A 15510-nucleotide genomic window follows, 5' to 3' on the forward strand; every position below is an offset into this window, starting at 1 on the left:
GTGACCACATTCGCAGGGTCGTGCCTGCTTTCACCTCGCACTGTGGATTTCTATAACGAAAACCTGAACTTCTGCGGAGGAGAAAGAGATAAGTTTGAAATAGCGTATCAATTACCAATGTAAATTGAGTTTGCATAGGCAAGTAAGTAAGTAAGCAAGTAACTTTAATTACGTTTCAAATACATCTAGCGCGATAGGCGCTAATTAGGGACACAGTATAAAAATATTTCTTTCAAACAAAAAAATAAGACTCACCGTTTGATTTATCGTGCCAAATTTAGTAAATATGCCAAGTTTCATAAGAGACTATTTTAAACTCCTCATTATATGAAATAACAGTTGCCATAAAATATGTTTTTCGGAAATTCTGGTCACGTGATTAAAACGTGCGGAATTTTTTAGACGGCTTTAAAACTATATTTCTCCTCATTAATGAGTCATATTTTGGTTAAGTTGTAGATTTTTTCAACACAAAAGTTTGATTGTTTCCCGTTTGACGAAATAAAACGAAACTTCGATGAGAGGTTTCGATGTTTGCTCTTTCCATTAGCTCTGATAGTTTTTCAGTATCTTTGCTGGCCTGCGAGGCAGACGTTTAAAGCAGAGGGAGAGGGGAAAACAAGAAGCAAGAGGCGCGGAGTGGAGGGAGGGAGGGAGGGGGACGCCTACAAGGATGCCATTGTTTCCGTCATTCCATCTCTTAATTTAAAAGGATGCAAAGCTAAATAAGCTGTGGAATGTCTGACTGTCAAAATGATCGCAGTTCCCCGTCGGGTTCCCCATTTTTTTTCCTCGCCTACTTGCCGCGAGAAAATGGTAGAATATAAAGACAGTTTGCAACTGAAAAAGTTATTGGTCGCACTTGAAACAACAACAAAAAAATTTAATAATAAAACGTCAATTATCTCTCAATTATTTCTCAATATGCAGAGAGTATATATTTAACAGAGCAAAATCCCGATAAACACCAGCCAAAACGTAACACTGAAGCAGAACTCGACGGAGCTTGAACCCGACGGAACACTGATACTGTATGAGGGCGTTACACTTGAAGTCGAGGAAACAGTGGACCTGCTTGAGCCCCGAAGACAAGCATCATACTGATCAAAATCAATTTCTGTCACGCCGCAAAGTTGCCCAATTTTACATTCTTCATCACATTGCTCGCCTCCAGCACTCACAGAGTTGAACAAGTAGTATTTGAGAAAGTTAGAGCTCCCTTGAGGCTTAAAAGTCTGCACCAAATCGTGAAGAGACTGCGGGCTCACATCTGGTATATTGAAGTCTTCAGTGGCTTTGTATTCTAATAGCCAATCGGGTTCGCCCATCAAGTTGGCTTGCGTCAGGTTCAAATAGTACTGCCAAACGTCCTGTTGAAAAGAAAAGATATAAAAGCCCGGATAAGGATGAATATAGTCTGTCCACAGACCCTCTGTTTTGTCTTGAGTTCGTCGAGATCGCAAGCTTGACGAAATATTTTAAAACACGGCGCGTGGGATACACGCGCTCAAGTGCAAGGGGTAGCTTTTTTGCCCTCGCATCGCTCAAGCTCTCGAAGAAAAATACCTCGTAGCAAAAAAAAAAAAACGACTGTGGACGGACTGGGATGAATAACGATGCTTTAAATCCTGCAGCTACGTTTGAGAATTCAAGCTTCCTTGGAGTTCGCTTCTTAGCAGCGTATTAAGGGTGCAGTCGAACAGGAAAGTTTTTCGGCAGATTTAACTTAAGCTCCATCCGTGCACCTGAAGGTCCGTCCATAAATTTATTCGCCTACAGTCCTGGCCAAAAGTCCCTGGGACACTTGACAAACTGACTACTGGTGACACATTATTTTGAAGTGGGAAGTCATTATTTAATTTGCCGAACCCCCCTTCCCGCAAAACAATGGTGGAATACTGTGTCTACTTTGAATGAATCAACATCAACACAGTGTTGGGTGTGGGGAGGGGGAGGTGGACAGAAAGGCCATACATTGGTAAAAGTGCAGTGTCCTAAGACTTTTGACCAGGATTGTAGCCGTTCCTTCACCTCACTACTTGGACGGTCAGTTACTAAGTCATATATTCAGGCGGATCAGCTCCCTCATCAAAAATAATTCCACTTTTCTTATTAGCAAATTCGTCGTTTTAAAACGAAGATGACCTCCTTACCTTGACATGTGTAGTGTTCCTGTCGTATTTGTACAGACGGACACCAGGATTGTTGTAACCAACTGTCGGCAATACTGTCTTCCAAGGCGTTACGGCTGGACACAGGAAAATAGAACTTCTTGGAACTCCTACGGAATAGGTACAAATCAAATATATTAATCCTCGGACGTGCACGCTATCCCGAGGCCTGCTCTACAAGATTACAAATTTTCGATGGTACAAGTGATATCACATGACGTCATTAAGTCGGCCATATCGAATCCGCCATCTTGGACTTCGCTATTTTCTGAGAAAGTCGTAAAATAACGTGAATTGAGGGGAAATTATCAAAAAATGTACTAGAATGCAAAACGCTAGAAATTTGCAGGATGACAGAGTAAATCATCATTGGCATCCAACCCCCTTCCCCTCCTTGTATGGCGTCCACCCCACCCCCCTCCCCTTCCCTCCTTGTATGTCAAAACTTTAAAATTGTTCTTTTGATAGTAACGGGCTGTCCCAGTTTCCAAGGGATGAAAATTTCCAACCGGGATGTTCACTCCAGCCCGGGTAACAAGGGCGAAACCTTTTTCACAAAGTAGCTTCGCTTTCGCAACAGTAACGGCCAAAATGGCATAGTTTGTGCGCTGTATGTATTTTCACTTTAGAAGTAAGTGAATAAAGTTTAGTAGTAAAGTAAGAGTCAGCAAAGCTACAGTAGTCGCGAAGGATACAAATTTCTATGTCATCGTTTTGGTTTTGCTTTTGGTATTTCATCCGGTCGACCGGGCTGAAATTTCCCCTGAATGACATCACAATTTGTCCCGGTAACCGCGCCAGCCCAGTTAGCGAGCTCATATGAAGAGGTCCTTGAAATTGAAAGTTCAGTTGTTTTAAATGTTCTCACCAGATCCCTTTCAATCGTAACGTACACAAAGACAAGATGTGCCGATAAAGCGCAGTAATTCAGCATTACCGACTTATATCTTGCGCTAAAAACGTGCAGGGGAAAAATTCTCAATAATAAGAGTATTATCGAATAGCGCGAGAAGAATAGACCAGTAGCCTGTTCCAGGCTCTCGGTCAGTGGGGACGTCGTCGCTCGGCCGCTTTCTCAACCGTCCCCACTCAGTCCGGGCCAGGCCAATAGATAAGATGCTTTCCTCTAGCCGGCAGAAGTGTTTTTTTTTACAGATAACTGTTGTTTTTTTGATAAGAGAGAAGTTTAATACTATAAATATAATTTACAGACGTCTTCCTTTACGGCCCAAATCTTAATCTCGACCAGAAAAATAAGAAAATACGTCTTTTGCGGTTGAATAGCAATTGTTTATCTTCCAGCTGTTTCGGTAAATGGCTCAAACAGAAACTATTGTTTACCCCCCGAGTTTCTGCGGGTTTCCTGTGGAAGTAACCGGTTTTTCCACTTGCGCCATGAAACAAAGGGACAAAAATGGTGAATGAATTAGCGGGAAGAAATGCATACTCTTAAAATCACTTGCGTGTATATTGTTGAGACAATGGAAAGCTTCCAAAAAAATAAGCAAGAAAATGAGTGAGTTTGTTTTAAATATTAAACATGAAATAGATTTACATAAAAGCTCCTTAGACTTACATTAGTTTTGTCTTCGGGTGTTTGAAATATAAAAAATCGCTTTTTTGCTTGTCGAAAAAAATATCTAAAGTGAATACTGTTCCTTCAAAACTACACTGATAAAACGCCGGATGCCCCAGGTTTACTAAAGCGTGAGGTACTGAAGCAGATGTAACACAAATGGATTTTCTTGTTATCAATAAAGAAAATCTTTAGAGAAGATAATCTCGTAAGCTAAATTGTCGGGTTATCTCGTAAAGATACGTAATCATTTATCTTAAGAACCTTTGTTGCCTAATTTATCGTTTAAAATTTCTGTTTTTATGAAAGAAAACCTTTGATTTAACAGTGGAAATACCACTTAGGGGGTATGTCAACATGATGGAAGCCCCGCTTTTAATACATTCTGGATCACTTTGGAAAGAGACTTCAAAGGGAAATATATTTCATATATCACGTTTTTCCTTATGTCGTTATGTTCATGCTGTTATGGTGCTATTATGTCACTATGTCGGGATGTTCACACTGCAAACATACCGACATAACGTCCATCTTATTTCGTTATGTCATTATGTCGCTAGCGAGAACTGGGCTTAACAATTTTATCTTAGAAGTAATTTTAAAGCGACAACTTCCTTCTTAGCGCGGACCTTTGAAAATCCTCATTTTCTCCGACGGCTTTTACAGAGCTCAGTTTCGACTAACATAGCGCGAGAGAGTCAGAGCTCAGTTTCGATTAACATAACGCGAGAGTGTCTCAACTGGGAGAATAAGGAAGGCAAGAGTCGTGCACCACGAGGGCGGTTCAATAAAGACCGACGATCGTTTTTTGTATGGTTCTCACTGCACTCGATGCTGAGGGCGATGGACCCGGGAGTTCTCGCGGTACAATAACGAGTGAATACTTAATGTTATAACAATCAAATATCAAATGTATAACGTCAGAAAATTTTCCCGGTTTAATATTCTCATAAATATTGTACCGGTCAGATGACATTCTGATTGGCTGATTTTATTTATTAGCCCTGTTATCATTTCCTACCTTTATTGTCGTAGAAAATTTTAAAGCTGTCACAGTGTTGATGTGCCAGAAAATGGCCAGTGATTACGTCAGCATGTTTGAGTACTACAGCAATGTAGTGCTTGTTAAACTGGGGGTAAAACCACTTCTTTCGTGGTGCTCTTTCAAAAGCGCCAGGGGGCACATGACCAATAATGAAGACCTGAAAAGTAAAACAGCAGATAAAACCAAAATAGACTCGAAAAAGTCAGAAAAAAAGATAAAAATAAAGATTCTCGGGGATTTGGCATGAAGTCTTTATAAAATCCAAAATTCCACTAAAACAGAATTTTTTTGATCATTAAAGAGTACTTTATATAAATGAACCTCATTGAATATAAGGTTGCGATAGAAAAGTCAAGTGACATATCGAACAATACCAAAATGTTCCGTGATAAATGTCAAGAAAAATCACTTTCGAAAAGTCACAAAGTTTGCTCACCATGGCTTGTAAGCTGTCGAAGTGAGACAAGTTCTTTCTCCTCCGCAGAGCGCAGAGGCTCAAAGATGATTTGGGAGCTGGAAGAATCGGCTAAGCGATGTTACTGCAGGCGCATGGTCGCGCCTGCTTTCACCACGCACAGCAGATCTCTGTGACAAATGCCCTAACCGCCGCGAAGGAGAAAGAGACAAGTTTGAAGTAGGTGTGGGAAATTTACTCCTCATCCAGGCTAAAGAGGGTTAATTATCTTTTTTCCCAAAATACTGTGCTATTTGATTTTCCTCAGTCTACTTGTTGTTGGCATCCAGCCAGCTTGTTCGCTTAGGCAGCTCGATGATTAACTACTTAATAGCTCGATCTTAGGGCGTTGCACAGGAAGAGAGCGTGACCGAATGAGTTTGGGCAATTAAAACCAGGAGCCTTCTTCTTCGCTCAGGTCTCCCATCTTGTCTCTAGTTAAATTTTTTCGAACTCCACTTCTCGTAAACAGCGTCATTCTCCTTCAACTGACAACTGACAACTGACATAAATGGGTAGGCCAATTCAAGTTCATAAGCACATAAATCAAGACTACTACAACAGTTATTGCTAACTTGAACACACCTTTTCGTTAATACTACTTGCATTCGTCAGTATGTGATCTAACCATGCAAACTGGCCGGCAGGATCAGTAATGTTTCCTGTTAGCTTGTCGTTTGTGTAATAATAAACCGTGTTGAGACTGACGAGGCGTAAGCCAGGCTTAATAAGAACCGTGTAAAATCCGCCTGAAGAAAAGTAAACGTTTGAGGTGTTATATGATTATTTCAATTACTTTCATAGAAACAATCACTCATACAGAACAAATATGTTTAGCTAAGTCAATTTACTGCCATCTACCTTTTTTAAACGTATCCACAGCGTCTTGCGGAAGCCACCGACTCCATAAATCTCCAACAGCCGTGTAAATGTCATTCGGCTTTGGCGGCATCAGATGTTTGGGGTGGTAGTCATGGTTACCGAGGGCCGGATAAACCGTCGTATTTGTGAAGACTGTGCTTAGCAGGGCTGTCATATTCTTGACAGTTTCTATCACTTCCTCTGTGCTCAGTTCACTGTTTGGCACGTGAGGCATGTCATCGCTGTAACGACAAAGAGAGATTTGACAGTGATTTGCGAATGACAGTTTGTAAACTTTGTCTCAATATTTTTTTAAATTAAAGATTAAATTATGCATGGATAAAGACTGAATTATTTTGCAAGAGAAATTTTTGTCCTCACAGATCTCGCCAACGAAACTGCGGCTCCACGATTTCAGCGCAAGAAAAAACATTACAGGAGACCATGATCATGACAGCATATTGTATCATTAATTCGAGTGCATCCTAAATTAAGATATACTGTGACGACTAAAAATTGATTGTGGCGTTTCGTCCTGAACACCCTTAGTGAGACAAAAATAGGTGATTTACACCGCTAAGCGAGACGACCGGCTTTTCATATAGGAGTGCCCCCCGAATCAATCGCTGGTCAAGAATGCACCCTTGTAGGATGCCTGTTCTCGTTCCCTACAGATCCCCTACATAAAAACCTTACCCGGTCCAAATAATGAAATCAGGATTGGGTTCGATGTCCTTCATGGCGAAGACTGACGAGTTAATGAGGCGCCAAGGTGAGTCGCACAAATAATTCCCCCATTTGCCAGTTCGGTTGGGCTTCTGGGTATCAGGCGTCTGTGAATTGCAGATCTTGTCTGGGTCAGTGGGGAACTGGTAAGTCTTGTCATAGTGAAAATCTGTCACCTGCCAGAAGCTTCCTATAAATGTAAACAAGGAGTCAATACGGGATTTTAACTATCCCAACACTGATATTGAAATAGAGCGCTTTACATTGTCCAAGTGTGACGTGACGCTTTTGAACCCTAATTGAGACGTGACTGGTGGACAGTGTTGTGTTACAGCGTATTATGTGCTATATTCTACGCGATTTGAGCACAATTTAAGGATGGTTTTGAAGTAGAACCTATTACATAGCACCCGCAACACGCTTTAGTCATATGAACAACTCCATTACTACTAAATCAAAAGCTTCAATAGCAATACTAATTAGATAGATGGTATGCATTTAAATCAGTATTTGAATTCTTCCGCGCTACTGCACCGTAAAGGAAGTTTGCATTTTTCGTCCAAGGAAATCTTAAAGTATTTTACTATTTATCAACGCATCGCATTTCGACTCGTCTTGCGAAATATTGCTCCAAGATTTTACTGCTACAGTTATAGCAGTCTGATGACCTTCACGTGGGAAGCACATCAAGACTAATCAAAATATCCTATTCGATGAATGTAGCCACACATCTGCTAGATAATAAAGCAAGTTACACGTACATGCACAAGTTGATCAGTCCTAGAATTAAAAGAATTATCATATAATAGTAGTTTTTACCTTCCTCCAGAACTACGGGCTTCAACTGTAAGAAAAAGATCAGGAGGGCTAGAGCCTTTTTCATAATGATTTCGCTGAGTTACGCAGATAACTTCCGCGTGGTCAAATCAGCTTCTGCAGGTTGTTCGTGATGATGTTGTATTATCTGTGCGATAAATACCAACACTGGAAGTAATAGAAAACTTTAAAGGTGAGACATTAAATAAATATGGAGCAAACTCTGATCTGAGTCGACGAGTGTCTTCCTTCTTTCCCAGAAAGGAAGAGATATGGATATCGTTTCGAAAGTTAAAATAAACACCCAATGATATTATGCAGTCACATCACGGACGTCACGCTGCACTGCGTCAACAAGTCAGGGACAGGGTGACGGCTCTTTGACTTGTACGTTCAATTTGTGAAATAATAAACGAGTTTCTATTGTTTGTTTGTTTGTTTATATCTTATATTATGGGATGTATTTTCTTTACTTTTCTTGTTATGCATTGCCAGGAGGATAATTTCGTGGTGGGAAGGATGGGGCGGGGAATTCCTAGAAAAATTGGATAGTGTGCAGCCCGCTTCCCAAAACTGTAACCCTATTTAAGACTAAAATCTTCGACTTTTTAAAGACCTGACCCTTAAATCAATACCCTGTTTCAGACGGGCCTTATTAAGTACAAAAAAGTAGTTGCCAACTGCAGACCACTGTGAAGGGCTTTTGTTGATGGTCTTATCGATAATGAAGAATGAATTAGCTTGTTCTAAAAAACCATACCCAATTCAAGACTGGAATGAAAAACCATACCCTCTTTGAGACCACAATGGCCAAAATCGATACCCCTATTTCTGAAACGGCTACTAAACCATATCCTTTGAGCCGCACAACATACAATATAAAACAACACAATACTTTATTTAGCCACTTCACGTCTAAGAGGTGTCAGGAGCTTATCACATGGAACTGTACAAACTCATATGGCCATATAAGGGAGTACTCCCGAGGGATAATTTCGCGCGCCAGCCTATCAATACTTGGCCGTACTTTTCATACCTCATTGCTGTTTAAGACATATCATACTAACGTCTGTGTATTCGCAATCATCTGATCATTTTTTTTTTTTTTTGTTTTTTTTTGCCATGAGCGACCCGTTCAGGCTGATATTGTCATAAAGAGAAAGACTTCTTAGCACAAGCAGTCTGCTGAAAAGTTAAATGTTTACTAAGTATCTTATGAACCAAGCGCAAGGGCCGTAATGGAAGAATATCGGCCTGAGGCCTTGACAGTACCGTACCGAGCGCAAACATTTAAACAACTTTTTTTGAGCCACAAAGTTACAAAGAGCAATGTTATCTCATGATTTCGAGTAAATTGTCTAAATTCTCCCTACCCTTTCCCTTTGGTGTGAAATTCTCAACTCCAATGACAAACACCGACGTGACACTTCTGCCGCTCGGGTACATCAACCTGTCAAATGCTTCGTGTACGTCCGTTGAGGACGCAGGAGTGGGGGTGAGGGGGGGGGGTGGGGGGGGGGGGAGCGGTGGAAGACTCTTCATTTTACGTTGCCTGCTCTAGGCTCTCGGTCAGTAGTGACCACGATCGAAAAAGCGGGCGTCCGACGAGCGGGGCCTACTTGCTTCCTCAGACCTCGTTCGTCGTTCGCCCGCTTTTCCGATCATCCGTACTAACCCATAGCCTGAAACAGGCTATTTTCTCTCCTCTTTCAGATATATTTTGCTGACTGTTTTATCTCGTGCAACGTGGCGTAGTTACAGGAGATACTCTGACGCAATCTAAGTCTCTTACTCATCGAATTGTTGGTTAGCCAAATGCAATGCATGCTAAGCTCTGAAAGAGTTCAAAATAATTCTTTAGCACCTGACTGAGGTTGTCGACAAGTGTCTTGATATCTGATATCAGCAGTCGAAAATCTTGTGTAAAAAAATGTATGTGGGTAATTTTTACTTAAATTCCGATTTCTGACATGCTATTGACATATTTTGTACAATAGAATAACTTACTTAACTGGAATGCGATCATAAGAAACTGGACTTATCTACGTGACAAAGCGCAACAAAACTAATTGAGATTTCACCCAATACGCATTAGGTCTGTTAGTTTTGTAGTGCCCTTATGGGATTAAAGTAAACAGTTTCATTAAAGCATACAGCAGCATTTCCTAGAACTGGCATTCTTGATCTTCAAGAAACTTAAAAGGATCTTGGCTTGAACCGCAGAGTGATGGTGCAGAACTGTTTGTTTCATGAAAAGAAGGAGTGTAAACAGGTTTGCCTCCACCTCCTCCAGAATTATGCTGCTCCCATTGCTTACCAATGGCGTGAGAATCAGTTCTGACCGCCTGATGAATTGGAGGATACGGTGGATTGCTTCCGCTTGCACCTAGAGAGTTTCCTTCTACCAGACAACTGGCAGGCTGCTGGCCATTGATAGACGCAGTTGTCGTATCATTCACTGCTTGATGAATCGGAGGATATGCTAGATTAACTCTGCTTCCATCTGAAGAAGGTTCTTCGATTTCTGGTCGTTGAGCAGTTTTTGCAAATGAACCGTCTTTGACCGCTTGGTGGATTGGAGGATATGCTGGATTAATACTCCCTTTACAAGGAGTATTTTCTAATTCTGGTTGCTGTCCAGAGTCTTGTGTGGACAAATCTTCTCTGACTGCCTGGTGAATAGGAGGATACGCTGGATTCTCTCCATTAGCACCTGACTGAGGTTCATGACCAGTGCCTTGTGTAGATGAATCCTCTCTGACTGCCAGGTGAATAGGATACGCTGGATTATTTCCTGACTGAGGCTGATGACCAGTGTCTTGGGTAGATGAATCTTCTTTGACTGCCTGGTGAATAGGGGGATACGCTGGATTATTTCCATTAGCACCTGACTGAGGCTGATGACCAGTGTCTTGGGTAGATGAATCTTCTTTGACTGCCTGGTGAATAGGGGGATACGCTGGATTATTTCCATTAGCACCTGACTGAGGCTGATGACCAGTGTCTTGGGTAGATGAATCTTCGTTGACTGCCTGGTGAATAGGGGGATATGCTGGATTCTCTCCACGAACACTTGACTGAGGCTGATGACCAGTGTCTTGTTCAGATGAATCTTCTCTGACCGCCTGGTGAATAGGAGGATACGCTGGATTATCTCCATTGGCACCTGTCTGAGGCTGATGACCAGTGTCTTGAGTGGGTAAATCTTCTCTAACTGCTTGGTGAATAGGAGGGTACGCTGGATTGTTTGCAATTGCACCTGACTGAGGCTGATGACCAGTGTCTTGTTCAGATGAATCTTCTCTAACTGCCTGGTGAATAGGAGGATACGCTGGATTGTTTCCATTGGCACCTGACTGAGGATGATGACAAGTGTCTTGTTCAGACGAATCTTCTCTAACTGCTTGGCGAATAGGAGGATACGCAGGATTGTTTGCATTAGCACCTGACTGAGGTTGATGACCGATGTCTTGTGCAGATGAATCTTCTCTGACTGCTTCGCGAATAGGAGGATACGCTGGATTGTTTGCATTAGCACCTGACTCAGGCTGATGACCAGTGTCTTGTGCAGATGAATTTTCTCTGACTGCTTGGCAAATAGGGGGATACGCTGGATTCTCTCCCCTAGCACCTGACTGAGGCTGATGACCAGTGTCTTGTGCAGATGAATCTCCTCTCACCGTTTGGCGAATAGGAGGATACGCTGGATTGTTTGCATTAGCACCTGACTGAGGCTGATGACCAGTGTCTTGTGCAGATGAATCTTCTCTGACTGTTTGTCGAATAGGAGGATACGCTGGATTGTTTGCATTAGCACCTGACTGAGGCTGATGACCAGTGTCTTGTGCAGATGAATCTTCTCTGACTGCTTGGCAAATAGGGGGATACGCTGGATTCTCTCCCCTAGCACCTGACTGAGGCTGATGACCAGTGTGTTGTGCAGATGAATCTTCTCTCACTGTTTGGCGAATAGGAGGATACGCTGGATTGTTTGCATTAGCACCTGACTCAGGCTGATGACCAGTGTCTTGTGCAGATGAATCTTCTCGCACTGTTTGACGAATAGGAGGATACGCTGGATTGTTTGCATTAGCACCTGACTCAGGCTGATGACCAGTGTCTTGTGCAGATGAATTTTCTCTGACTGTTTGGCGAATAGGAGGATACGCTGGATTCTCTCCCCTAGCACCTGACTGAGGCTGATGACCAGTGTGTTGTGCAGATGAATCTTCTCTGACTGTTTGTCGAATAGGAGGATATGCTGGATTGTTTGCATTAGCACCTGACTGAGGCTGATGACCAGTGTCTTGAGTAGATGAATCTTCTCTGACTGCTTGGTGAATAGGAGGATACGCTGGATTGTTCCTATTAGCACCTGACTGAGAGTGATGGCCGATAACCTTCGCAGGTAAATCTTTACTGACTGCTTGGTGAATAGGAGGATACGCGGGGTTGTTCCCACCTGCTCCTGAAGAGTGGCAGTCAGGTTGGTGTTCTCTTACTGGTGTAGCTGGATCTTTTCTGGTTGCTTGATGTATAGGGGAATATGCTGGATTCCTGTCACTGTCACTGAATGAGTGTTCTACTGGTTCATGGCCAGAGGACGCAGCCGTTTCTCCATTGACTTCTTGGGTAGTTCGAATGGACGCTGAATTAGTTTCACTAGTACTTAAAGAATGTTCTTGAGGTTGACGGCCAACAGTGAGCGATGATAGTCCACCTCTATTGGGCAGTTGGTTTTGGAATGTTTCCGGTACAAATGAATTATTTCCACCTGAGCGAGGTATTATCTGGTCTACTTCTATCTTCTCAGTGGTAATTTCCTCCTGGCCAGCTGGCCTGCACACCAGCAGAACTCTCATCAACTGATTACCAAATCTACTAGCTTCGTTTCGTAGTTGTCTAATGTACTGCTGGCTGAATCCTAAATGGAATTCTCTTTCCTCGATGGTGGATGGCTGTAGGACCATTGAGTTACCTTGATACTTGGCGAACTTTAGTGCTAATGTCCCTGGTGTTGTATGGCCAACCTATGCCAAATAAAACGGTAGTTATGTCTACAGGGAGTGACGCTACCATTAATATAAGAGTAATATGCATATCTCGAATGCATAATTGTGCATCTGCCAAAACATTTTTCACGTGGATTGTTCATTATCTGCTTCATCCTCAGTTTCATTTTCTCAACAACCCCTGGTTCCCTTTGGTTTATTATTTCGAGTTTCTTTTTTCTACCTTAGCAACAAAACGTCGCAGTTTCCGAAAATCACTTTCAACTCGAGGCTAATCTCGGAAAGTCTGTAACAACACATCCTAATTAACGTTTACCTGATAAAACATTTCTCCAACTTCCAAGTGGTTCGATGGCACTATCAGGTGAACAATAATATTTCCATTCTTCACTAAAGGAAAGCCCTACAGAAGAGAGGATTCTGGGAGTCACAAAATTGGAGGAGATAACATTTGGTCTTTCGAGGGGCCTATTGGAGAACTAATTAAGACTTACTCTTACAAATGATGATGATGATGATGATGATGATGATGATGATGATTACAAGTATTTTATCGCACTGGCCGATATTCAAAAGGACAAAGGAAACGGAATTGTACTTGACGGGACCCGAACTTACGTCTAGATGATGATTAGTGGGGTGTGTTGGTCACTACGCCATTGACACAACCGCGGTGGTCAATAATTGTCTTCACCTGGTGATATGACGTGGCATCCCTCAGCAACTTCTCCTTTTCCGAAGGGATTAAGCTAAAAGATCCTTGTTGCCATTCTTTTTTAAACGAGACGTGACTGCTCAATCTAAAAAATCTGGTAGACGCGTTGGGGACAATTGGAAAAATACACGGTAGATAACATATTTTGTTGTTCCTGAGAAATGTAGCAGAGATAGTTAAAGATCCCACGAAAGTAATATCGATCGTCCCATGCAGTCCATGCATGTTCTCCTGGGCCGCCAGCATAACCTCCAAACAGAATTATACTTTAACTCGCGAAAGTATTTTACCTGCTCTTTCAGTCTTTCCAGCAATGTAATAGTTGGCCGGAGAAAATTGTCATTGAATTCGTTCCGTGATCCACTACACCTTTGATACAGTAGTTCTCTCAGTCCTCGTTGAACCCAGTTGCTGCAAGGGTATCGGTCTTCATAAAGAACTGCCAGTGCACGTTGTGCCTTGAGGAGACAATCCTGAACAAAATACCGTCAAAAAGTTTAGATACCTTGTACCTCAATCAATACAACTTTGAAAATACGGGTTACTTGCTCCTGTAAGGATCACGAGAAAGGACACAATTCCACAAAGCACAAACCCAAGCCACTACCATAGCACAGAACTGCACGAGCAAGTACAATCCCTTCACCTGTATATTCGATTCCATTCATATTACTAACCTCACAAGAAACATACGTACGAGCTGGGTTGGGTGTTTTGTGATATCTAAGTCTGTGTCGTTAGGCTGACTATGAGAGCACATCCGAGTTACTTCGGGCTCGGCTGGCGAGACGCCAGTATCAGGGATCGATTTTTCCGAGAGGAAAGCAAAAACTTGGCCAGGCTGAGGTTTTTTTAATGATGGTCACGCGACAAATAATTAAATAATCTGACTCTATGAAACACTGTGTCTGATCGAATATATTACGCTTAGCGATCACTGCAGTCTTTTGTACAGACATGACCAGATATAAAAGCCTCCTTGGGATGAATTTTGTACCATTCAATGTGAGGCTTTCGAAATCAACAGACCGTATTAAACACGATAGCACATGATAAGCACACTTTCACTTTACATGTACTTCCGGTCTATGTCGCATTCATTCAGTGGGAATGAATAATAAATAACATGAAATCAGCAGCTGAGTTAGTCAACTCTTCCCTGATTTCTAATAAATGAACAAGCTTTCTGAGAAATAAGAGAACACTTTTCATATTGGCAGACCCATATAAACCTCGCCGATCCATGAAACAACACAAATACAAATTCGACAAATAGTCTGAACTACACGCTTCGCTGTACATGAACCCTCAAAGCGAATTCGTTCTAAATGAGGAGTCTACAGGGAAGAATTTAGTTGTCCTCCTCCCCTGTTATCGCGCAAATGCGATATATGAAACAGAAGATTCGATCTTTGGGGTTCTCTGTTGATCATGGGTTTGCAAACAGCATGGCTTTCCTTTAGTTGATTCGTGATACATTTCAAAATATTAAAACAGTCGATCACGTTTCTCTTACCTGCATTGCATCAGAGGGTGACGCCATCGACGAAATAAAGGCGGCCCTTTATTCTACACTTTCGATGTGAAATTTGTCTTATCTGTCGACGTCTGGCAATGTTTACAACAGCTCAGTGCATAATTATTTCTGGGAAAGACCGGATGACGCAATTACAACTTGTTAGAATACTGGACTGGACTACATTGTGGTGGACAAGTGAAGTGAAGATAGTTGTTGTTCTGCCAAGGCCATGGAAACTGTGAATACTTTTAAAGTGTTTTCCTTTACCTTGATATATTTAAAGATGAAATTTAAAACAGACAACTGGGGTTAAATGATTTTTAAAGTCAGAACTGGAAAGAACTGATGAAACTAAGTGACACATTCTTAAATGATTCAAATTAAAATCATGGATTTGTATAGGTTGTCGTACAAATGTGATTGCGATTGAGGATTTATACCACAGGCGATATTTGAAAATTCTCTCAAAATTGCAAGGGTCTTTGGGCAATTTGAGAGAATTTTCATGTATCACAAGTAGAGCGGCAAACCCTTAAATTAATTGCCCGAGCTTTACCTATACAAATCCTTGATTATATAACTTTAGAAGAAGACAAACGCGCCAATGTTAATTTG

The 15510-nt window shown here is 41.7% G+C and overlaps 2 protein-coding genes and 1 pseudogene across 3 annotated transcripts in view; 1 reads left to right on the forward strand and 2 right to left on the reverse strand.

Moving 5' to 3' along the window:
- Positions 1-15510, forward strand: part of LOC145484635 (uncharacterized) — a 198198-nt pseudogene that overhangs the window by 110596 nt on the left and 72092 nt on the right. The gene's annotated exons all lie outside the window — the stretch shown is intronic.
- LOC145484615 (uncharacterized) overlaps positions 1-15510 on the reverse strand; it is an 86852-nt gene that overhangs the window by 38273 nt on the left and 33069 nt on the right. The gene's annotated exons all lie outside the window — the stretch shown is intronic.
- Positions 446-15193, reverse strand: LOC145485513 (uncharacterized). The gene is made up of 11 exons (XM_081464176.1): positions 14893-15193; positions 13667-13849; positions 12978-13064; positions 9816-12679; positions 7653-7726; positions 6804-7023; positions 6108-6349; positions 5832-5995; positions 4769-4949; positions 2154-2281; positions 446-1370 (listed from the first exon to the last, which is right to left on the reverse strand). The coding sequence occupies exons 1-11, from the start codon at positions 14917-14919 to the stop codon at positions 942-944; spliced, it is 4599 nt and encodes a 1532-aa protein (XP_081320302.1). The 5' UTR covers positions 14920-15193; the 3' UTR covers positions 446-941.

Source organism: Orbicella franksi, chromosome 4 (assembly GCF_964199315.1).
Source record: "Orbicella franksi chromosome 4, jaOrbFran1.1, whole genome shotgun sequence".
NCBI lineage: Eukaryota > Metazoa > Cnidaria > Anthozoa > Scleractinia > Merulinidae > Orbicella > Orbicella franksi.